Raw genomic sequence first — 25,395 nt, 5'->3', positions numbered from 1 at the left:
CAAGAACGAGGACAGTCAAAAATGCTCGTGTCTGCAGCGCCCACTTTATATCAGGTAAGGCAGATCAGTTTTGATATTGTAAGAAAAGTTAAATTTGAAAAGGACAGTAACAGACGCAGAATTCAAGTTTGCATAACAACTATATACAGTGGCATGCAAAAGTGTGGGCACCCTTGCTGAAAAATGTCTGTTACTGTGAATAGTTAAGTGAGCAGAAGATGAACTGATCACCAAAAGGCATAAAGGTAAAGACGAGACATTTCTTTAATATTTTCCGCAACATTACATTTTTATTTCCATCATTTACAGGCGTAAAATACCAAAAAATGAAAAGGACTTGAAGCAAAAGTTTGGGCACCCTGCATGCTTAGTACCTAGTAACACCCCCTTTGGCAAGTATCACAGCTTGTAAACACTTTTTGTAGCCAGATAATAATCTTTCAGTTCTTACCTGGGGGATTTTCACACATTCGTCCTTGCAAAAGGCTTCCAGTTTGACAAGTTTCTTGGGCTGTCTTGCATGCACTGCTCTTTTGAGATCTATCCACAGATTTTCAATGATGTTTAGGTCAGGGGACTGTGAGGGCCAGGGCAAAACCTTCAGCTTGGGCCTCTTGAGGTATTCCATTGTAGATTTTGTGGTGTGGTGTGTTTTGGATCATCGTCTTATTGTAGGACCCATCCTCTTTTTAATTTCAACTTTTTTACAGATGGTGTGATGTTTGCTTCCAGAATTTGCTGGTATTTATTCGAATCCATGCTTCCCTCGACCAATGAAATGTGCCCTGTGCCACTGGCTGCAACACAACCCCAAAGCATGATCGATCCACACCCATGCTTCAGAGTTGGAGAGGTGTTCTTTTCCTGGAATTTGGCACCCTTTTTTCTCCAAACATACCTTTGCACATTGTAGCTAAAAAGTTCTATTTTGATTTCATCAGTCCACAGGACTTGTTCCCAAAATGCATCAGGCTTATTTAGATGTTCATTTGCAAACTTCAGACGCTGGATTTTGTAGCTAGGATGCAGGAAAGGTTTTCTTCTGATGACTCTCTCATGAACGTCGTATTTGTTCAGGTGTCGCTGCATAGTAGAACAGTGCACCACCACTCCAGGGTCTGCTAAATCTTTCTGAAGGTCTTTTGCAGTCAAACGGGTTTTTATTTGCCTTTCTAGCAATCCAACGAGCAGTTCTTTCAGAAAGTTTTCTTCATCTTCCAGACCTCACCTTGATCTCCACTGTTTCTGTTAACTGCCATTTCTTAATAACATTACGATCTGAGGAAACGGCTACCTGAAAACACTTTGCTACGTTCTTGTAGCCTTCTCCTGCTTTGTGAGCATCAACAATTTTATTATTCAGAATGCGAGGGAGTTGCTTAGAGGAGCCCATGGCTGTTGATTTTAGGGACAAGTTTGAGGAGTCAGAGAATTTATACAGCTTTGAAATCTGCATCATCTGACCTTTCCTAACCAAGAATTTGAACAAGCCACAGCTCAATAAGCTAATTAAGGTCTGGAACCTTGGTAAAAGTTACCCGAGAACTCAAATGTATTGGGGTGCCCAAACTTTCACATGGTGTTCCTTTTCTTTTTTCACTCTTCAATTGTACAAAACAAAAATAAAATACACACATCCTGCATAAAACGCTGAAAAGAAATGTCTTGTCTTTACCTTTATGCCTTTTGGTGATCAGTTCATCTTCTGCTCACTTAACTATTCACAGTAACACACATTTTCAGCAAACTTTTGCATGCCACTGCAATAGAGCTCTGAACTATGTTAGCTAGAATCCCACAACACCAAATAATAGGTGACTTTCCCTGCCATACAGGTGCAAATCACTCTGAGGACGTAGTTTCCTTGTTTGTTGATTATAACCCAAGCCTCATGTGTGTATATATTCGGCCACTTGCTCACGTCTTCAACCCATTTATTAAATCACACACGGATCTGAAAGTCGGTCACCGTTTGTCAAAGTCAACTTGTTGAGGTAACATTCGCCATCTTTTGTTGTTAATCCCCTTGCATCGCTTGACAAGCTGATGATCTCCGCCATACTTCCATTGCCAAAATGCGTGCGCATACGTACTACGTCATCGTTGTGTACAAACTGTGAACGGGTCTATTAACATTGACGTGAAGACTTGTATACATTCATGGCACTGAAATCCCTGAGCTTATCTTAAACACCTTGACTGCATTTATATTTCGCCCATTACCTCGTGAGGAGCCGAGGCGTGACAGCGACGAGCGTCGGAAGGATGGGTAGCCGAAGTAGCTGATGTCCTCTGAGAACATGGCGTCAGCGTCGATGATGACGCTGGGGTGTGCAGAGTGGATATCGGCGTCCAGCAGCGACATCAGGTCTTCTGCAGAAGAGTGCACTGATTACAGTTTGATTCCAACACACTTCAGCCATATAATTACGAGTTACAATCGAATCCTCCATTCAGACAAATTTGCACTTTATCCATCTATTCATTGTGTATTGCATACATTTAAACCACAGTGGTGCTGAATCCTCTATTCTGATTGGTCAGTACGTGTTGATTAATTCTCTCAAACAGCAGCTATTACGGTAGTTCGGCTGCAAGCCAAATCCAGGGGTGATAGCGTTCCGGCGCCGCGCCGGATTTCCGGCGTACCGTGGCTGGGGGAAAAAAAAAAATCTAGTTCGCCCATTGTCCTGTGTCATTCTGGGAGGGTCTAATTCGTGCCGTGACGGCACTTTTTTCCCACTAGTTCCATATCATGCGAATTCCCTTTACTGTCTATCTGCGCATCTCAGAATGACACAGGACAATGGGCGAACTAGATTTTTTTTTCCCCAGCCACGGTACGCCGGAAATCCGGCGCGGCACCGGAACACTATCACCCCTGCAAATCGCATCGGATCATATTAACGGACTTGTTCTCTGCTGCATCGCACCCTTTCACTGTTCGTTACTTTTCCGATAATAGCAAGTCATTTTATTCATTATGGATATTGAGATGCTTCACCTCCAGGTAGGTAGGACTCGCTGGCTGTGTCATCGCCATCATCCCCGTCCTCGTCATCTCGGCTCAGCAGGTTGTTCACGGCCAGGTTTACATCCAGGTTGGTGCGCTGCAGCTCACGGATGATGACGCTCCTCGATTTGCCTTGCAGGACCACCTGGGCCTAAAGTGATACAAAACACATCAGACCAGATCATCTTCATTTTCAAGTTTCAAGAAGGCTTTCGAGTGCGACAATCATCGAAAAGACGTCGTTTTCTAATTCCAGTTATTAATCCCAGGCGATTGTGTACATTTTCCATCTCCCATTTGAGTAATGCTGTGCGTTACCTGAGAGATGAGCTCTTCAGGAATGACGGATGCTGGTATGACCGGTTGCGGCTGGCTCCCCAGCAGACCTGACCCTCGGTCTCTGCCCGTACGGATGACGCGTGTCTGTCTCCGCGAATCACGTGCTGCGGCGCTTGAGCGACCAGAGGATGCTCCTCCCCCTCCGCTAGCCCCTCCGCCGCCTCCTCCACCACTGCCCCCACCTCCTCCTGTTCCTCCGCCACCACTGCCCCCGCTGCCCCCACCTCCTCCGCCAACTCCTGAACTCCAGCGGCTCCTGTACAGAGGTGTATATACACATGGTATTACAGGCCTGCTACCACCTACGACTGTCCATCTTAATGCTCCCCCCCGATCTTACAAATCCGTCAAAGGGCTGTGCCAATTGCAGGTTTAGGACCTACTGAGCTATATGTATGGCACTAGCTACAGTACATCTTTTAGTTACACCCATGTTTTAAACATTTTAAACAGCAGTTTAAAATTAGGTCGGTGATTCACAAACCCTGGGAGCTTAAATATCCCAATCTCTAAATGAACTTCAAGAAGGAAGGGGAAGCTTGAGACCTATTTTCAGAACATAAAAGTTCAAATCTGTTATTTTGAAAGCATTTTTGTTTTCCCTCCCAGTTTATGTTTGGTCTTTACACATGATTTATTTCTAATTCTCCACCCCTAAGAGACAAAATCTCTTTCCAAATTGTGTGTCGGAATTGATCAGTATTTGATGTAATAGCCTGAAATGACTAAAGGAAAGAAAGAAAGGAGGAAAAAAAAAAAACAGGATTTTTCTGCCAGGCTTTTTTTTTATTATTTATTTAATACCCCCATCAGCCACTTACCCAAGGGTGTTGCCTGCCAGTCGGCCCAAAGTGTCAGAACCAGACAGGAACCAGGGCGGATCACTAGTCCTACCTGGCCTGGAGGTCCTTCCTGCCCCTGAGCCACTGCTCAACTTTGAACTGGAAACAAAAGACCGGAGATTACAGTTACAAGAATTGCAGCCCCAACTTTTGGGACTATTGCGTACAGCCTGGTCATGCCAGGCATTGATGTATTAATTTCTCAATCTGAAATAGCGATGGGAGGAAGCGCTCGAGGGCTAACTAGCATGGCAACACCCTTGGATGTGTCAGAACTGGCTACAAATAATTAATTAAAAGTAGAAAGTGGGGGGGAAAAAACAAACAAAAAACCCAAAAAGGCTGCTGAGTGCTGGGAGACCCATCTGTACTTTATAGGGATTAGTAAAATTGTGGTTATTTTAGGTGTAGAAAATATGGTGCAATAGCCTGGACTTCTTACTGGAAAACATTGGCTAAAAATGCACTAGAGTATAAAAGAAAAGACCGCAGCATTCTGCAACCCAAAGCAAAGCAATTTCATTCCAGATCAGCAAAGCAACAACACCATGCACTAAAAAGAAAATGTTTCAAAAGGTATTTTCCTTCTCCCTCATGTGGCCTCCCTAAATCCATTGGCTTTAAAGCAGAGTTATTTAACTTCCCTGTTCATAAACCCTTTATTACCACTACTCTGTAGAAAAACTGCATATTTCCCCTGGGATATAAAGAATAAAGAATTTTAGCAGCGAGTTCATTCTGTCACAAATTGGCTTAAAAAGTCGTCAGTCATCACACTTACAACATAAGCCTGACAGTCTGTTCAGTCATTTCAACAACAGTCTTAAAATCACCTGCTTCAGTAAAACAAATCAAGAAAAACAGTACATGTGTTGGTGGGAAAAACGTGGAGAGTATTTTTGTCAAGCATTAAAAATACATCACCCTTTGGTAGCTGAAATGTACAGCTTTTAAATAAAAACAAAACCACATAGAGGCAAGCGCATGCTCTGCATTTAAAAATAAAAGTTTAAAAAAAAAAAAAGGAGCCCTCCTCGAAAAGCTGACTCCAAAAGCAACAAACTAAAAAACACTGACGATGCCTTAACCCCACCAAAAAGCCACGAACGCAGCCGAAACAAGCAGCTCATTTAAAAGAAAAAAAAAAAAAGCGCGTCTGCTCCCTCTACGACTATTTAGAAAACACGATAAGAGTCTCACCCATCGTTTCCGTCTGGCTTGCCCAGCTCCAGTCGATCTGGCTGTACAGCAAAGCTTATCCTGCAGATCCGTCCATCCTGAAACAGAGCGCCGCATCATTTCCTGCAACTTCTAAAGCGATTAGTAGATAAAAATCAGAGTCTGTGCAAAACAAACCCCAAAAAGTTACCTCAAGCAGGAAGCCAGCATGGTTTGGTCCGACTACACACTGCTTCAGCATGGCCTGCTCCAGCAAGTTAAGCTGTGGATGACTGCAAAAGAAACAGACATTAGATCATTCTTTATTAAAAAAAAAAAAAAAAAAGTGGCTCAGCATTTGTTTTTCAACAGCAATTTGATAAACGATGTAGCGTTTCCTGTTGAGGGGAGTGCAAATTGCCAGATCATGTGTAGTGGGTACTGTAATGTAACTTCTTACCTGTTACAGTTGTACTTGTTGAGCTTTTCAGATACTTCACGAAGTCTGTAGGGAGAATTAACGATAAAGGATTAGAACATCTCAACCAAAATAATGCCTTTTGGGGGGGGGTTGGGGGCACAGAAGCACACATTTACTCAACAAAAATTTTAATAAAAATGAATATTCAAACACCCCCAACCATACAGGAACAGTATTTTCCCTGGTATTGCATGTCCGTCATTTGCATAGTGGAAGATCATTGGCTCTTATTACACCATGTTTGCCTCGGTCCCATTCCCTAATGAGCGCATCAGCTTCCTGTTACTGGGAAAACTGCAGCAAAACCAGTCTGCCAACAAAAAAAAAAATATATATATCACTCTGGTGGGGTTTACATTAGACCGTATCAGCGGATCATCAGATTAACGTTTTTAAAAACGATTAGCGTGCACACAGCAACGCCAATACACAATTCGCGCACACACAGCAACGCCAATACACGGATACGCTAATCACATGACTAATTCGGCACGCAAGTTGAAATGTGTCAGTGCGGCTCATCGCTTCCTCCTCAGCGGCTGCGCTCCAAATCACTCCGCCCTGAACAGCGAGTGCCCTCTGGAGGGTGCGCACTCCGGCCCTGCGCAGCTCACAGAGCGCGCGAGTGTAGTGCACGAGCAGTGATTCGGGACTGAGCCGCTGTGCGCAAGTCACTTACCACTTGCAAGTGGAAGGATGGCAAGCCTAAAGACCATCATAACTACACAATGGGCAGTATTTGCATCAGTATTTGCAGTATTTTCCTACTTTTATACTCTTTAATGAAAGGTGACACAAGGCGGAAGTCCGCGCCGTTTTTCAGCAGTCGCGTCACATGACCAACGCCAGCGAATCAGGAAGGTGGATGTCACAGTGACGTTGTCCAGTGACGACACCAGCTAGAGCTCAGCACAGCGTATCCGCGTATTCTCAATGTTTACACAGCACCGGATCAGACACGATCTGGATTGAATACGTGGACCCTGGCGGATTCCCGTTTCCCGGCGTTTCCAGGCGTTTTAATGTAAACGGACAGTGCATCCGCGAAGAAAACGAGACAGATACGGTCTAATGTAAACTTGGCCTCAGACACCCGACTTTGAGGAGTCGTTATTTAAAGAAGCATAATTTCTCCATTACTCCGAGAGAAGGTAACCTCATAAATCCTATTTGTCGTCTTAATAATACAAGAACATACTCAGCTTGTTATATCTTTAATATATTCATATTAAGAAGGAACCTTTGTCACATGCACACTTCAAGCACAGTGAAATTTGTCCTCTGCATTTAACCTATCTGACGCAGTGAACACACGTGTGCACACACACACACCCAGAGCAGTGGGCAACCGCACCAGAGCGCCCGGAGAGCAGCCAGGGGTTCGGTACCTTGCTCAAGGCTGCCCCACATTAACCTAACTGCATGTCTTTGGACTGTGGGGGAAACCGGAGCACCCGGAGGAAACCCACGCAGACACAGGGAGAACATGCAAACTCCACACAGAAAGGCCCTCGCTGGCCGCTGGGTTCGAACCTGGAACCTTCTTGCTGTGAGGCGACCGTGCTAACCACTACACCACTGTGCTGCCCAGGCCTTTACATTACTGTAAAGGCCCAACACTGTGTCGTGTAACATGGAAAAGTAAAATCCTTTGCAGGTTCATTTGAATTATATTCTAAATGTCAACCTCTCTTTCAACCAAGTTTACACAGAGTTCCCGCTGACACTTGTCACGCTAGTCAATGACGAACATAATCCATCAGTCACGAAGACAATTACTCCCAGTTGTCACAGTGACAAATGTATTTATCATAATCATAGGTCACCTTTGATAGAAATCCCTCCACTTGCCAAAATCCAACTCCGGTGAAGAGATGGCGGGAAGCCAGAGTGTAAACTATGAGCACGTGCTTGTGACCAATAAAAACTGACTACACATAATGACCAAATGAGCACCAAGCTTTTGGCCAATCGCAGTGAGAACTCATCGGCCTGGTGTGGTGGTGTAATCATCTCTGCGTGAATCAAACAATGATGCAGTCTAACTGGCGAAGTTTTATTGGACGGGCTTCTTCAAGCACTGAAGATGATTTAAGGGTTGAAACAGGCACAGGGAAGGCACACTCGGAGCCCCAACTGTCCCCGAGCACGTCGGACATTGTCAGTAATACAGGGTTGGTTTAAAAAAGAGCCAGCAACTGAAGGGAGCCATGTTTGGGGCGGTGTGGCACATCGAGATCCCGTGGCAAACACATGATGTAAAACGCATTGTCATTGTGTTCGGTTTGTAAATCGACAGGAAATTTGAATTCCTTCACTGTTGGTGGTTCCAAGATTCTTCTCGACTCTGTTCAATTGTAAATCAAGTTTTCTGTTGAAGTGAAGGCGAAAAGGAGTCCTAATACCGCTTTTGAATAATCGCACGCTAAAAATAACCTTAAGCAAGCTCAAACGAAAAAGGTTTATTTTAGCTTGATGGTGCAGAGGGCACCCAAAATCAAAGCTCTCTTATTAGAGGCTGAAGTGGAGCCCAAATTTTATATGTAATGGAGAAGCCTGTACAGATATTTGAATTGTACCAGTTTGGTTGGTATAAACCTGTATTAATTCCACTTTGATATGTCGGTAACTAAGAAAACAAGAGTGCTCTGAGAGCACAACATCCCCCGCTGGCAACTCTGCCATAACTGGTAAAATGCAACTGAATTGAACGAAATTGCAATATGCTTATTACCAATATATAACAAAGAATCCTGTCAAGTTTCGTGAAATTCCTCCAAAAAATTGAGAGGAGTTGATTTCAGAAGGCGAGTACCCTTCCCGGGATGGACGGACGGACATCGCCACGACATAATCCCCCTTCGGGCCTTTTGGCCAGCAGGGGATAAAAACTGTAAGGGAAGTTGATTTCAGAAAGCAAGCACACCTTGATGAACTTGCCAAAGTACAAGTTTGTTCATAATCAAGGACATAACTGGTAAAATCTGCTCAAATTAAACAAAATTTCAATCTGCGTATAACTGTCATATAACAAAGCCTTTTGCCAAGTTTGGTGAAACTCCTCCACAAATTGTGAGAGGAGTTGATTTCAGAAGAACGTACACCCTCATAAAATTGTCAAAGAACAAGTTATTTAAATCAAGGGTCAAAACTCTGGGAAATTTTTCACAAACGAAATTAAAATCGCAATATGCGTATTACCGTCATATAACAAGGCCTTTTACCAAGCTTTGAGAAACTCGTCCAAAAATTGTGAGAGGGGTTGATGTCAGAAGGCAAGCACACATTCATGAAATTGTCAAAGTACAAAGGTTGTTAATGAAGGGCTGTAACTCTGGTAAAAATGTAACCGAATTGAACAAAACATGTACTACCGACATAGAACAATGCCTTTTGCCAAATTTGGTGAAATTCCTCCACAAATTGTGAGGAGTTGATTTCAGAAGGAAAAAAAACACTCATGAAATTGTCAAAGTATAATTTTGTTAATCAAGGGCTGTAACGCTGGTAAAATGTGACCCAATTTAATAAAGTTACAATCTGTGTAATATTGACATATAACACAGAATCATGCCAAGTTTTGTGAAATTCCTCCAAAAATTGGTTGGTGGTTGTCAGCAGCCTATAGACCCCTTTCACTGACATCACCCGAAACCAAACAAACCCTGCGCCATATTGGAAGACCAACAAACTCGTGATTAGGGGGAAATAACGGCAGCGCGCGGTATGTGAACCCACGAGGCACTTGGTTCATCAAAAACCTACAATGGTAAACTTTTGTGCTGTGTTAGGGTGTTCTAACAAAGCTGATGGGAAAGGTGAAAAGAAGTCTGTCTACAGAATACCAGCTGTGATTGAGACACAAGGGGAGCAAACCAAAGAGCTTTCTGCCAGGAGACAGAGTGAGTATTTAGCTGCTTTATGCAGAGCAGATCTGAATACTTCAAGTCTACAACAGTACAGAATATGTTCAGACCATTTTGTTACTGGTAAGTCACTAGGCTAGAGTGTTGTAGAACATTTTTTTAAATGTTTACTGAATAAAAACATCCTTAATTTTATCACATTTGTTATATTTCATTTATTTCTTTTGTTTTAATTTTCCTCCCTCCATCCCTCTTTGGATTTTAAATATAGTTTTTCCCCATGTCCAAATAATTCAAATATATATAAATAAAAACAGATAAGTAGTAAATTAAAAATAAATTATGAAATAAAAAAAATCCATTCTCCCTTGCCCCGAGTCTTATCATATGGGTCAAACCCATCAATCACAGCCAGTTTCTCCACATACCGTGCCCTTTCTGCAGCTGGTAATGTACTCACATAACCAGAATTATCAGCCATCGTGTCACTTTACTCTCGCTCGTACTTTGTTTTATATTGCATGTATGCATGCATGCACTTGGTCTTCCAATATGGCGCCCTAACACAATCTCGCGGTACGGTGACGTCACGCGGTAGCCCTCTATAAGAGCAGGTCCAGACATGCCGCTTTCTGTCCAGCAAATCAGGGTTTTGCACTTCTCCCAGACCCAATTTAACAAAATTACAAGATGCGTATTACAGACATATAACAAAGAATCCTGTCAAGTTTCGTGAAATTCCTCCAAAAACTGAGAGAGGAGTTGATTTCAGAAGGCGAGTACCCTTCCCAGGATGGAAATTGCCACGACAATCTCTCTCCCCCGCCCCCCAGGGGATTTAAAAAACAAGTGAAGAGAAAAATAAAAAGTGAAGAATACTTCTTTGGCTTGGTTTTTCAAGGGAAAAAGTAGAAAGTATTTTTCAGAACCCAGGGGGAACCCTGATTACATCGTTAATTGTACTGATAACAGAACCTACGAAAAACAGCCTAGAGTCATCGTGATTCCAAATATATTCTATACAAAACTTCTGTTTTAGACTCAACGTGATCCATATTGAGAGTCGTTCCTGATGTATTTGATTAACAGCATGTGATTGGAGTCACATGATTTTTCCTACAGCTCTGGCTGAATCCCAAACGGCACAGTATTTTATAGGGTGGAGTAATAAGGAAGCTTATACCTGCAGCATAGTACATGTTCTTCTCATTACTCTTTCCTGATCTCCTCCACCTGATAAATAAACTTGGATACACTCATTGCTAAACACACTCCCACTTTACGTTGCCCCCATTTCAAATTAGTTTTACAAAGCCTCAGAAGTAATTTTTTTCCGCAAGATGTTAATAACTTAACATTTAATTGAAAAGCGTCTTTTTTTTTTTAAATAGTCTAGCGATTGTGTTTGACACTGGAGACATTAAATCTGTTTATAATCATCAACGCTTCACGTTTAGAGTTACTACAGAGAACTCATCCATCACGCAGAGTCGAGGGTGAAATTTCAAGAGATTTTTCTCCCTGATAGTCTGATCGACCATTTGGCAGAAACTCGAGCCGGTATTCCCTCGTGAGCCTTCCTTAACCCGAGAGTGAAATTCCCAGCGTTCGGTATCGTCTTTTTTGAGCCACATGGGAGGATTAACCTCCCCCAGTCCTCCTTAACACACACAGTGCAACGAGTCTCCTTGGAAACAGGTCAAACTGGAGCAGTAACACCTCTGATTAAGCCTCTGAGGACCTGAACGAGCTCCAGTAACAATGCAGCTCTAAACCGCCCCACACACACACACACAAACACACCCTGGAGGAGAGGAAAGATCAGTCACTAACAAAGCTCCAGATGATGAAAGTACCAACAAGCGGTTGTGTGTACGCTCCAAAAGAATGGTGTGTGCATTTCTGGGAAAGTCTGCACTGCTCAGGGATAAGGAACGCTTCTGGGAGGTTATGAGCGAAGCACACTTTATAAGGCCAAAGTACTGGTTTGGTGTAGGTTACGTTTAAACTGGTGCCAAGGAAAAGTTTAACGTTATAAGGAATTTCACAATAGTCACCATGCTGTTAAATGTTGAAAAAAAAAATTAATTTCCCTGAAAGTTTTGGAGCACAAACTGAGACCACTGTGCGTTTTGACTCAAAATAGGTCGCCAACCAAAACTGAGACAACATCAGACTGTGTGTGAGAGCTGTGGCACAATGTTGGCTAAAGCACCGACATTTATGACACTATACACCTGCCAAGACGACCAGACACACACCACACACACCGAGATGTTCAACACACATTTGGTCCTAAGCACTGCCATCTCCTCTACACTGAACACACACCTTCTGAACTTATTTATTCTGGACCAGTCTGAAAGCACCAAAGATAATAAACTATGTCTGACTGAACTGTTACCAATAAAGACAAGGCACACACACACACACACACACACACACACACACACACAGAGAGAGAGAGAGAGAGAGAGAGAGAGAACACCACACATGGTGAGTGTGTGGTGGCAGAAAAACAGACGATCAAAAAGAGACCGACAGGCAGACAAACAGCAAACAAAAGGAAAGACCATCCTGTCATCCCAGGGAAGGTAAAAACAGGAAGTACGACAACATAATATCTGTTTTGGGATGCTAATGTTGCATGTGTTTAGACTTTATGCCTGCAAAGCATATAAAGTAACAGGGAATAAATAATGAAGCTGAACAGGAAAACTGTACCACTCATTTACCGTCAACGCTTTTTTTTTTAAAAATATATAAAACACTAAGACACAATGGAAACGTCAATGTCCCGGGAGTCAACAAGAAAAATGATGGAGATGCAAGAAATGCATGCAAAATAATTAACATTAAGGCATGTCAATCTTTAAAGGAGAACTGAAGTCATTTTTAGACTTGCTTTATTTCTTAATTAACGTGTTATTCAATTACGTTATCGGTTTTAGTAACCTTATATCGTGACTCATATTGGCAACTAATTGCAATTAAATATTATACTTATCGGCCTATTCGGTTTTTAGCCATGTTGAATTTAGTTCATTTGGTCCACAGCAGGCGTCACTTATCCGCACGATCTTCAAGACTTGTGTGAGACTTCGAAACGTGAAGTGTCAGTGCCGCCATTTTGAAAACTGTTTTCCCAAACGAAATATTGCACAAAAACAAGTTTAAATGATGATTACTGCCTACTTTTATAATAAAAATAAATAAATAAATAAAAACCCTTTCCTGATTGCTGTCAAAACAAACAAAACTTCCGGCTTGATTACATCAGCATTCGAAAGAGTGCACGCGCGTCTTTTGACAACGTTGGCAGATGTTGGTCACTTTGATTTCCGCTGTACGTTTTACTTCCGTCCTACGATGTCTTGCACAGGTCTCAACGAATCTCGTTTGCGGCCATCGCTTTGACATATGGACTGATGTATTACATAGCACATTTCAAACACTCAGAACTTGCTATAGCAGTAACAAAATAGCAATCAAAAATGCATTCCGATATTAAATAAAATGAGAAATAGAATTCTGATTAAAAAAATTTGCCTTCAGTTCTCCTTGAAAGTAAACAACTCGCGTCAGTATGGGATCAGTGACGTGGCGGCTAGATTCGAGAGCCATGTTTGCTAACCAGCTGTGATTCAAAGTGGTCTTTCAGCTCATGTCTATTCTGTTTTCCAGGAGTAGGCTAGTTAACAGTTATTCCACAAAATCGAGTCAAACATAAGCCGACAGCTGATGAGGTGCGTAGCGCTGAGTCGGCTATAAACCATGTACAACGTGATTGAGTGGAATAACTTTTATTCTATCCACATTCACTGGATTCTGAGAAACAGAGCATTTTTATTTTCTGCAAATTCGATAAATAAAAACTTCATACAAAACGTCTGAAAAAATTTCTGCTTAGAACGTAAACAAACCGGCGAAATAACAGGAGCAATTTGTGAAAAATGCTATAATAATTCTTTTTTTTTTTTTTGGGGGGGGGGGGGGGGGGGGTGATATGCTCTTACCATCAAATACTTTTATTCCATTTTTTTTTTATTTGGTTCAGCAACACGCTCCACCATTTTGTTTTTCTCTACTCACGGTATATGAGCTGATAACCTTGTAGTAGAGTAGCCAATCAGAGCACACGATTGCTCATATCCAGTGAATGTGGATAGAATAATACTTATATCAGCTGCATATTACTCTCTATAACCGTCGTTAAAGGAATAACTAATGTCAATTGGTACCATCCATTTCACCCTCATGTCATTTTAATCTCTCTTCATAGATATATTTACAAGTCATAAATGCAAGCAGCTGCGTCCTTCGTGACGATTCAACTCCCATGACTGCTGCTTTTTGTTTGCATTCTTGATAGAAACTATAATACTCTGTAAACACAAGGTTTAGTTTGTGGTGCCATAACCAAAGATAACTTCTTCCAATCAGAAAAAAATATTTAAGAAATAATATTTTCTATTGTGATAAAACTCTTAATTTATTGGATTACATCCCAAGTGAAAAATCTTCCTTCATGTTCCCTAATTTGATCTTGAAATGATCATGAAATAATTGGTCGTGTCTACGAATACTATCTGAATACACAGTAAGTGCATCAGGTGTTTGGAAAATAAATTTACAGTAGAGGTGTGACGATTAATAGAGGCCCGATCCATCCTGATTAAAGTTTAATGAATCACGATTCACTAACAAGACCTAATTTCATCCCGATAACCCTAGGTGCATAACAAATTTCGGCAAATGGCATAATTTAGATGTTAAAAATTCGATTTGGAAGGGGGCATCGTGGCTCAGGTGGCTAAGGCGCCATACCATAAATCCGGGGACCCGGGTTCGATTCCGACCCGAGGTCATTTCCCGATCCCTCCCCGTCTCTCTCTCCCACTCATTTCCTGTCCTGTCTCTACACTGTCCTATCCAATAAAGGTGAAAAAAAAAGCCCAAAAAATATCTTAAAAATTCGATTTGGTATCCAGAGCTATATGTGGGCGCAACCATGTTTGTGGCTGCTATAGCAATCTCGCGAGATCACGCGTTGCTTTTTGAACAACATGACGGACGACTCGGAATTCCGGAAGCCACCGACTTTTAAAGGCCCAGTTTGGCAGCATTTCTTACAATCTCAGTCCCTTCTGTACTCTCTGGAAAATGAATGATGTGTCTCAAGAGGTGGGATTCACTTTAACACAAGTGAGTATATTTTTGTTTTAAAAAATTGAGACAAAAGTCATGAAGTTTCCATTGCTTTTTTGTTTCTTAGTTTTTCATGGGTTGAAAATTAAAAAATGTGCCAAAAATGACTGAACTGCAATTACATTCAAAGTCAATGGAGTGACTGGAGTCTGAATAAAAAGACTACAAAGGCAACGACTTTTTTTTTTTAAATTGCTCTACATTTCTAGGCTGACAGTTAACAGAATATCAACAATGATTTGCATCAATTATAAAACAGAGGACAAAAAAAAAAAGGTGAACTGAGATTCAAATCGAATCGAAATGTCAAACTCATGATTTGAATTGTGGAAAAAAATTATATTTATATATCATGGTTTTCCCCAAAGCGTTTTAGCGTGTCGGGCCCGATACGCTTGCTCTGCCTGCCGATACGCTTAGTCGCTTGAGTTAAAATCCGATACGCTTAGATTTATACAGATATGTTAAATTTCCTACCCACAAGTAACTAGATACATAGGAGAACAAATAACAGATCCATTTACATATTGATTGTGTTAAACAAACACTCTTTTTTTCCAATGTTTGTGTTGATTCTGTCAAAGTAACATGTCCGCGTGGTATGATGTAAACAAACTAATCTGTTGGCTAAGTCAAGATCACGTGTTCAAACGGTCCAATAAAAATATCGAAAGAAAACGTCAGACATCCCGGAAGTTTCCGATTCATTATAAGCGGTCTCACTGGCTGCCGATGTTGTCCTCCACCAGACGGACAAAGCCGACTGATTTTAATAAGCTAGGAGAAGGCTCGCTGGACAATTTGATCCACATCAGCATGGATGACAGTGAGATGGACTATGAGAGGGTTGGCCAACATTGGGCCAAGCAAAAGCCAAGGAGAATTAATCTGCTTTAAAGGAGTAGAAAACTTAATTCATTAGTTTGGGTTTGCAGAAAGATTATGTACTTATAAAAACTCTCACGAAGTGAAGTTGTCCAAATGTGTCAAATATAGCATCATTTCAAATAATAATCGTAAGCATTTTTGGCAGTGTGATGTCACTGGGATCCATTTAACAAAAGGCGGCTCCAGATTATTCTTTTGTGAAAGGCTCACAGTGACATCACACTGCCAAATATGCTTATCATTATTATTCGAAATTATGCTACATTTGACACTTAAATTCTCTTCATTAATGTGTTTATAAATACATAATCTTTCTGCAAACTTAAATGTATGAATTAAGTTTTCTTTTCCTTTAAATATATGTTTTAATCTTAATCTAGTCCATTTAATAAAGTGCCAAAATTTAAACTTTATAATATGCAGTTGCCTTACTTTTCTTTTCAGTGCATCTTAGTTACACATATATTATGGTAACTGCATCAGAAACATTCTAAATCATTACAGTTATAGTAATACAGCAACTTATTTTAAGGTGGCAGTTCTTAGGTTCAGATCCCTTTGTGATCAACAGGAGGTCATGATGATCGATTCTCTTCACTGGATTGCACAAAATGGAGCAAACCACTGTTCATATTTTCATGCACATTTTTGTTACAACACTACTTGATCATAGATAAGGCCAAAAAAAAAAAAAAAAAAAGTGTGTTTCAGGTAACATGAAATACTAAAATAAGGTCGGTAGGTAGGAAAAAGTTTTTTTTTTTCTTAATTTTTTTTATTTTGTTCGAAAAAATTAACACAAGTAAACATCTTACAAAATAGTGTTTTGGCACAGAATCCTTTATACCACACATCATAATAAAATAAAAAAGTGTTTTAAATCTTTAAACGAATAATAAAAAAAATAATAATAATCGCAAGAGTTCGATTTATGATCTACGGAAGCGTATTGCTGCCACACTCAAAAAAAAATTGGCTTAGAATCAAGTAATTACGTGAAAAGATATTGTTAAAGTTATCACGTTTTTACAATGTATTTATCATGTAATAACATCTCGTAATTTCATGATATGAAATTATCACGTTATTTCATGATATTTTCATGTAATAACATGAAAACACCTTATCAAGAAATAACGTGAAAATAACGTCCTAGGGTAGGCTACTTCCATTAAAAGCAGCCGGCCTAGCCTAGCCTACTGTAGAACTTGGGTCGAGCAAAAACATGGCTGAATCCTGAATGACTCCTATTTGTATAAATAGGGGACTACATAGGCGGCAAAATGTAGTGTTTTTCCCTGCCATGGAAGTGCACTTGTATACTGAAGAGGAAGCAATTTGCATTACAGCCTTGAATGAGGATTCAAAATGGCGCCTCGGCTCAGTTTTCCCTTCCTCCTTCAGTATACAAGTGCGCTCCCATGTTTATGCAGGAGGGCTGATAGAAGTGGCGAAACATTTTACTTTTTATCGTTTCTTTCACAACTTGAATGCGTTGAAACAAAAAATGACAAACTAACGCCGCTTACACTAAAATATAGAGGGAAATTTGTAATAAAAACTTTACGGTCGGCAATTTCGCCGCCGAAATTCTCGGACGGTCGGGTTACCGGAAACACACTATTTTTTTTTAATTTGGCCTAATATTAAGGGATCCCTGTAGATTTTCAAATCTATCGTATATCTAAGTAATCTATAACAAAACAGTTTAGCTTGCATGTTGAACTTTAAGGTGAAATTTCAAATGTATATACATAAATACTACTTAGGTCAGAAATCACTGAAACACTGGTAAAATCTACCCTTCAATCACGTATCTAAAACCTCTCAGAGACCCTGAAAATGCACCTGAGAGCATCTATTTTCAAAAAATTTTCCAGGGGGAGCATGACCCCGGACCCCCCTAGTTTCGCTTCGCGCCGTTGTCTGTGTTTTATCATGCCAGAATTTAGGGCTTTAATTTTTTTCTGGGGAAAACACTGTGTATATAAAATTTACAGACAACACAATATACTTTTTTTTTTAAACAGACAATGCTGTCTGTGTAATGGCATTCTTACCCATGCTTGAGCTGGTCATAATAGGCCATTTGCAAGAACTGGTCACGTGTCAATCTTCCCCATAGCAACAAGCCTGTGATGGGCAAGCTAACTTGACAACAATAAGAGTTTGACTGGCGATACGAAGCAATGCATTCTATAATTTTTACCTTTTCTACTGTCTTTTTTGACCCGAATTTTCGTGCATACTTGGAAAAAGTTTGTGGTTTTAACGTCTGTCATAAGTTAAAGCGAATCATTGGCTGTAAAAGGGAGTTTTTTGGACTCAAGTTGGTCGCCGCCAAAAGTGCAGGATCTCATGGTCAAAAAACCTAGACAGGGTGCAAACTACAGTAAGCGAATGATAAAGGTAGAAAAGGCAAAGTTATAAACATACCTGAGAAATCCACTATTTCGCATATGAATTTCTTTCGCCAGCAACCAACTTGAGACCAAAAAAAAAAAAACTATTTTACGGCCAATGATTCGCTTTAACTTACGACAGAAGTTAAAACCACAAACTTTTTCCAAGTACACATGAAAATTCGAGTCAAAAAAAAGACAGTAGAAAAGGTAAAAACAGCTATTATAGAAATGGACTGCTTCGCATCACCAGTCAAACCCTTACGGTTGTCAAGGAATGTCAAGTTAGCTTGCCCACCACGGGCTTGTTGCTATGGGGAAAATTGACACATGACCAATTCCTGCAAATAGCCTATTATATGAACTATACATTAATGACAATCCAAATGCAATACATCTAAAACTATCGTAACCAAAATAAATTGAATACTTGGGTCAACCAATTTCCAGCTTAGGATGGCTGAGAAAGTTCCTTGGGGTTTTTTAAGAAGCCTTTGTCACATGCACACTCAAGCACAATGAAATTCGTCCTCTGCATTTAACCCATCTGAAGCAGTGAAAACACACAAGTGAGCAATGAGCGCGCACACATACCCAGAGCAGTGGGCAGCTATGCTACAGCGTCCAGAGAGCAGCTGGGGATTGGATGCCTTGCTCAAGGGCACTTCAACCCAAGGCCGCCCCATGTTAACCTAACCGCGTGTCTTTGAACTGCAAGGAACACAGGCGCAAACCCACGCAGACACAGACAGAACATGCAAACTCCACAGAGAAAGGCTCGAACCCAGAACCTTCTTGGTGTGAGGCGACAGTGCTAACCACTACACCAAGTTTCAGATTGATTTTTAAAAAAGCTTGTTTGGAGCCATCATATAATTTTTATCCTGTTTTGGCTACTTTAATAAGAATAAGTGAGTTTCCACAAACATGACTTCACCTGGTAGAAAAGCTAACTATACATATCCTACTAATATTAAAAATACTATATGAGAGAGAGATTTTTTTTTAAATCCTATCCTGAGATACAAAAAAAAAAAAAAATTTACGTATCATACTAAATATTGAAGACATATGAGAAATAAGTCAAATTTGAAACTTAAGCAATACTATGATACTAAAAATTCAAATGACTTCATGCTTTGTCGACTACAAATCATTCTAAGCATAAATCCAAGCCGATCAGTTTCCGGTTTCCATTAACCAGCACAATAGCACGGATTTGCTCGTCATATCAACTCCTCTAGAACCTTAGGAAATCATTCAACACTTGGAAACATGACACTGCGAGAACCATAACCAAGCGTTCGTACATAGGCAGCTGAGGTGTGCTTTGTGAGACCTGAAGAGTACTTTGTTTAAAAGGACCAATTTATCGGCTACAGTGACTGGAAATGTTTTAATGAAAGCGACGTGAAAAGAAGGAGATGCAGCAACAACAATCAAAGAACACCAGCATGCTGATACGAATCAGGAATCAATGCAGATTTGCTGCCATCTTGTCCAGTTTAAGCACCAAGCGCTTTGTAAGGTTATACTGTATATCGGCTAAAACTCGACGAGCAGTTCTGTGAACACTATGTAGTGCAAGAAGAGCGGCTCACTTTGCAAACCTGCTTCAGTGCCAAGCCATCTGAGAGTTTTCCGCTCCATCAGCTCTGAATCAGTAGCTGGCATCGAACCCGAACTCGGACTGAACAGCTGTCCTGTCCTGTGCAGTGAAACGACTCACGGCAGTTCATGTCTAAGTTTAACATACGGATGTCACGCTGAACCTCACAGCTGCGCATGAATGCTGGAAGGCACCTCGTTTCCTGCAACATCAGGGCAAGAAAATCTCGCTGGCCCCACCTCGCTCTCATCGAGAAGCTCAGATGGCTTGCCAAACACAATTACACACTGACAGAACAATTATTCCCAACCCATTCGCATCTGAGGAACATTTATCCTTACAAGGTCCTCCAATGACTGAAAGGTGGTGTCCAAGGACAGCTCTGGCATGATAATCATATCTGAGCCTTATTCTCGAAGTTCTATAAACCACTGTAGTCCATCCAAACCAAACATCTCACACACACAGAGACCACAATCATCTTGAAAGGTCACATGACTTGATACTGCAGAGTGCCCTATTAGAGACCACGCCATCATGAAGCGGAGTTTTTTTAGCTAGCTTTTTATACCATGAACATTTCAATCCCTACTAATTGTTCAGATGGTTAAATTTAGATTTGTAATGCAACCTACATCTGACACCACACTCCTGAGCTGACCTACATACTCAAAACACGATTAAATCAACACAATATGCTGGAGGAAGTGCACTTGAAATGAAAATATGCTAAAGGTATGAAGCAAGAAAGAAAAAAAAAACCCTCTTATTCAGCATGACAAAATCCAATGCCCTAATAATTGTTCTTTAAGCAGCTCTATTTGGATTGGATTTGTTTACCAGTGGGATAAGTTATTTGACACGTCTCATGTCCAGAGAGTTGGGAAAGTCGCAGCCAAATGGAAGAGATGAGAATTCGAATGGGGAGGTGGTAATGTCTAATAATAATAATAAATACGTGTCAGATTAAACACCATGACAACTCTAGTCCTAACTGTTCAAATGTCACATCCAGGTGTTTTGTTTGCATTCATGAAACAGTAAACACACGTTTAAGAGAAATCTTTGGTGAATACATTAACACGATACCCAAAATCTCTTCTTGCTATATATGCGCTTCTTTTCACCGATGCAACTGTTTGTGTTATTTTCTCTTGGATTAACAAGGTACCAAATACACACAGTTTTCAAGGCTAATATTGCAAACCATTTTGTAATACTTGACACTAATTCCACCCAGTACTTTTTTCACATCAACCCTAAACAGGTTTTTCTCCAGGGTCCTAAAGTGTTTTTTTTCCCCCTTCACAAATAGTCATAAATAATGAACAAACCAAGTCACTGAAGCAAAACATAAAACATTCATACAATAAATGTACAGAGCTGAGGTCGGGAACAGGAATGAGATCCAGTGCATCACATGCTCTCAACCTGCAGGCAAAAATGTTTAACACATGGCAAAACAGTCTGGGAGTGTCCTTGAGACACGATGTTATTTTTGAATTTAATGATCAAGCGTTGAGCTGGAGTTATTTCTCCACTTAGAGGTTTTCTCGCCAGCTATATAATGACCACAGCGCTGTGGTATAGCATGGCTGAATTCTGATTGGTCAGGTGGTGGTGTTGATTAATTCTCCACAACAGCCACCCTGACAATCGTTCTGACTGCAACAAGTGGCACGTTATTCACTTTGAAAGAGACGAGTGAGAGAATGAAGTTCAGCGCTGACCAGAAATATAACAAATGGATTTAATAAAAAGTATGACGCATCATCAACATTAGATTAAAAAAAACCTACCGTTTATCATGATCGACATGGTGATTTATTTGTCAGAGATTTGTTTAACATTTTATGGAACAATTCTCGGTTGTAAGCGCTTTCTAAAGGCCAATTTATGCTGACAACGCAGTCCTCGCAGATGGCGTCGCAGATGGCGTCTGCGTAGCCCCCCCCACCTTCGCAGACGCTCTGCGCGCACCTCCCAAAAATTGTGACCACCGCAGAAGCCTCGCAGACAGCGTCGCAGACAAGAGGACTCTGATTGGTCCACTCTACACGCACTTCCGCTTCCCTACTTTCCCGGTTTGGTTTGTTTTCACGAACGCCATTTTTAAAAACACGAGCGAAGATGGAGCAGCACGAAGAGCGGTTGATCGAGGAAGTACATACATCTATACGACTCCAGTTCTAGTCATTATAGGTAACCGGAGGATAAACACTCCACTAACCACACCCACCAACTACTCCTAGCGATTTCGCGACTTCGCGCCCCCTTGCGTTGTGGCGGTGAATAACATCGCGCACGCCTATTACTCCCCACTCAACGATAAATTACAACTGTCTGCGAAAAGCTATCTGCGAAAGCCTTGTCGCAAGAGCATGCAGAGGCCCTAACAGTCGTCATGGTGCTTTGCAAAGTATATGAGCACAGGACAGTATTCAGGTCAGTGGAGTTTGCTCTCTTTCTGATTTCTTGGTAAAATGACAAGCTGACTTTTTAGAAAAAGTGACTGTTTATCCTAAGTGACATGTACAAACTGATCTATAAGCAGTTAAAAATGCACAACATATTCATTAATACATTCGTTATAATTGTTGTCAAATCGCTGTGTTATAACAGCATGACACTTCAGACTGGACAGTTATGCCAAACAACACACCTCGGGGTGGTAAAAGGAAAGCAGGGTCGCAGTGTCAGATTCGGTGATCATAGTACGATAAATTCTTGCCATAGGTGAGAGACTGGCCATCACTACAAGCTCGACACCGAATCATTGTACGTCATGCCATTAAGGAAGAGGGTTAAGAAATTGACAATTATGGCTAGAGAAGGAATGTGAATTTATACTTTGGAGGAGCTGTCAAACTCGGCAAGAAAATTCCGACATCCATGCATCCAAGATGCCACATGGTTGCTCTGTGAGCATGTCACACTTACAAGACCAGTTCAAGAAGAAGAACTTTGTTCATCACACGCTTGTAAAATTCCTCTCTGCATTTAACCCATCTGAAGCAGTGAACATACACATGTGAGCAATGAGTGCGTGCGCACACACACCCAGAGCAGGGAGCAGTTGGGAGTTAGGTCCCATATTAAAGTGCACATCACGGGTAAATTCAGGAGCAAGATCAACGTAATTCTCCTATTTTATATTAAACTTTGGTCAAATATCTGTCACATTTTGCGCAATTTTTTTTACCTTACGTAATACCAAATGAAATCAAGCCACTTAAGGCGAATTGGTCCGCCTCTGAAAAAACTTGGCATTCGAATTTCCCGGCAAACGTTGATTTTCGTGACGTCACGTGCGGGACGCCTCCTTCTGAATCCTACATCAGTGCTGGTTTGTTTATGAGAAAACGACCTGGTGGTTTTCTGCAAATTTCTTCAACGCTATCACATAATGATTAAAATGGTTAACAGATGTATCGTCGGAGGGTGTAGCAACACCAATCTTGATTGGATTAGCACTCATCGTTTTCCAAAAGACCGGACAATGAGAGAGAAATGGGAGCGCTTGGTCTACACAGGCTGTGCACTGAAACCGTGCAAAGCTCACGCAGCCTGCTGGTGCTTCCGCAGGTGACGTCACGAATCTGGCTCCAGACTCCCTTGGGATTTTTCCAGACACGTTGTGTTATTTATTTTTTTCTTCTGTAGACAGATGGCCTTGTGCAAAATTACCCTTCTGGATGAGTGTGTAAAGGGACATACTTTCATAAAAAAAAAAAATATACGAAATCGGTCCAGGATATGCACTTTAACCTAACCGCATGTCTTCGACATGCGGAGAACATGCAAACTCCACACAAAGGCCTCCGCCAGCCACTGGCCTCGAACCCAGAACCTTCTTGCTGTGAGACGACCGTGCTAACCACCAACATTTCAGATTCGACGCTGCAACAAAGTGTGACCAAAAAACGGTGTTAAAATTAAACTGAATTCACGCATCAGGCTATTCGATCATTGATTATTTTCCTATAACCGCACAACCCCAGGTGGGTGGTTTAGTCTGTACACATTTTCTATTCTGATCAAACCATATTGCACCCTATAGCTAGTTCTGATATGCAAAAATATGCACTGTGCATCCTATTAATATGCAAATTTATTCATCACGTCATACACAGCTCGCTTCTTGTGACTTTTCCCAACTCCTTTCTGTTGTTGGCGTCTGTCAGACGCACAAAACAACAAAAAAAAATACACAAACAGCAAACAATTAAAAAAAAAAGCTTCTTAATAGCGCTTAGAGCAAAAAGCGACACGAAAATAACCTGGTGGAGGAGGAGTGAGAACCAAATATAAACTCCTCAGCCTCAGGGCCATTGGCATTACATTAACATGTCTGTGGTTTGCGCCTATGCTAAGCTAACTAGTTACCGAACCGGCCCCGGTTCAATTCAAACTAGCCACGTCAAAACTAGCAACGCAAACTTAACGTGTTGTCTGTATATTATATTTATAAACTTTGTGAAAAATTAACACGACAATTTTAGTAAAAATTATTGCTATCTTGAGGTGTTTTTTTTTTTTTTCCTGGCGACTGACTGACTGACAGAACTAGCCGCTGAGCATGCATGGCGACCGCCGAGCGATTTTCTTATTCTCTTATCAAGCTACATTTTTCACGTCAACACCCAGACAGAGTCTTAAATCATGAGATGAAACCGTATATCACGATTCGTTAACATTTCTTTAGGTGTATAAACTCGTTTTATCCGTGTCCACATCTATTTTTCCCCTCCCCATCCCCCAACCCGCATTGTCCAATCATTCCAGTTAGCTTAGCTTAGTAAGATGCGCGTTTTGCTAGCCGTGTTTAGCATCAGACACGATAACCATTTAGTCCCAACTGCGCCTCTTTTACTAAATAAATATCAAATCATAAACTCATACATATACACACACACACACATAAATGTATTAATAAACAACATAACGTCCAGACAAGTGTGTTTCTGCTGCTTGAAATTATATTAAAACCACCACACCCTGGACGCAAATATTGATTTGTTTGCCCAAATTACCTGTCATTGAGCTGGTCCTCAGTCCCGGGTAACGGGTGCACAACGAAGTGAATAGAGGTCATGATTTAAATCCGAAATAACCCAAAAATATGTAGAACTATCTCTCCGAAAAGGTCTTGTAACACTTGGCTAAGTCTGGTTGCGTTACTTCATTACAAATTCTCTCCAAACGTAAGAAAAATCCAAAGCCGAACCATCCAAACCCCTACAACAATCCACATGCCGCCATCTTAACTCTACCGACTCGAGCTGCTTCGTTATTTTGTTCCCCCAACATCGCTCTTCCGGCTCGAAATAGACACGCCTTCATTTCAACTCTTCTGCCTTGTGATTGGTCAACTTTCATTCGTCCCGCCCAAACCAGGATGCATTTCTGATGCTGATTGGACGAAACCGCAAAAAACGTTATAAGGAACCGGATTGGATTTAGCAGGATAATAAAGAAGGGATGAAAAGAAAAACTTGTAAACCATGTGCTTGGATTTTTGTATGTGTATACAAAATTATAACTTTATAATAAACAGTTTTCTTTCTAAGCCTTGAATTATGCATGATT

At 41.0% G+C, this 25,395-nt stretch overlaps 1 protein-coding gene across 3 annotated transcripts in view; it reads right to left on the bottom strand.

Moving 5' to 3' along the window:
* The window catches only part of ubr5 (ubiquitin protein ligase E3 component n-recognin 5), a 111,065-nt gene extending 85,964 nt beyond the window's left edge, over positions 1-25,101 (bottom strand). For all 3 annotated transcript variants that reach the window (XM_060900311.1, XM_060900312.1, XM_060900313.1), the window contains exons 1-8: positions 24,840-25,101; positions 5,813-5,857; positions 5,564-5,645; positions 5,395-5,471; positions 4,174-4,293; positions 3,332-3,608; positions 3,005-3,164; positions 2,224-2,373 (exon numbers count right to left, since the gene is read on the bottom strand). In XM_060900311.1, the coding sequence (XP_060756294.1) occupies positions 2,224-2,373; positions 3,005-3,164; positions 3,332-3,608; positions 4,174-4,293; positions 5,395-5,471; positions 5,564-5,645; positions 5,813-5,857; positions 24,840-24,901 (973 nt within the window). In that variant the 5' untranslated portion in view covers positions 24,902-25,101. The remainder of the gene's footprint in view (positions 1-2,223; positions 2,374-3,004; positions 3,165-3,331; positions 3,609-4,173; positions 4,294-5,394; positions 5,472-5,563; positions 5,646-5,812; positions 5,858-24,839) is intronic.
* Positions 25,102-25,395: the final 294 nt, after the last annotated feature.

Source organism: Neoarius graeffei, chromosome 19 (genome assembly GCF_027579695.1).
Source record: "Neoarius graeffei isolate fNeoGra1 chromosome 19, fNeoGra1.pri, whole genome shotgun sequence".
NCBI lineage: Eukaryota > Metazoa > Chordata > Actinopteri > Siluriformes > Ariidae > Neoarius > Neoarius graeffei.
This window is presented reverse-complemented; position numbering and strand designations above follow the sequence as displayed.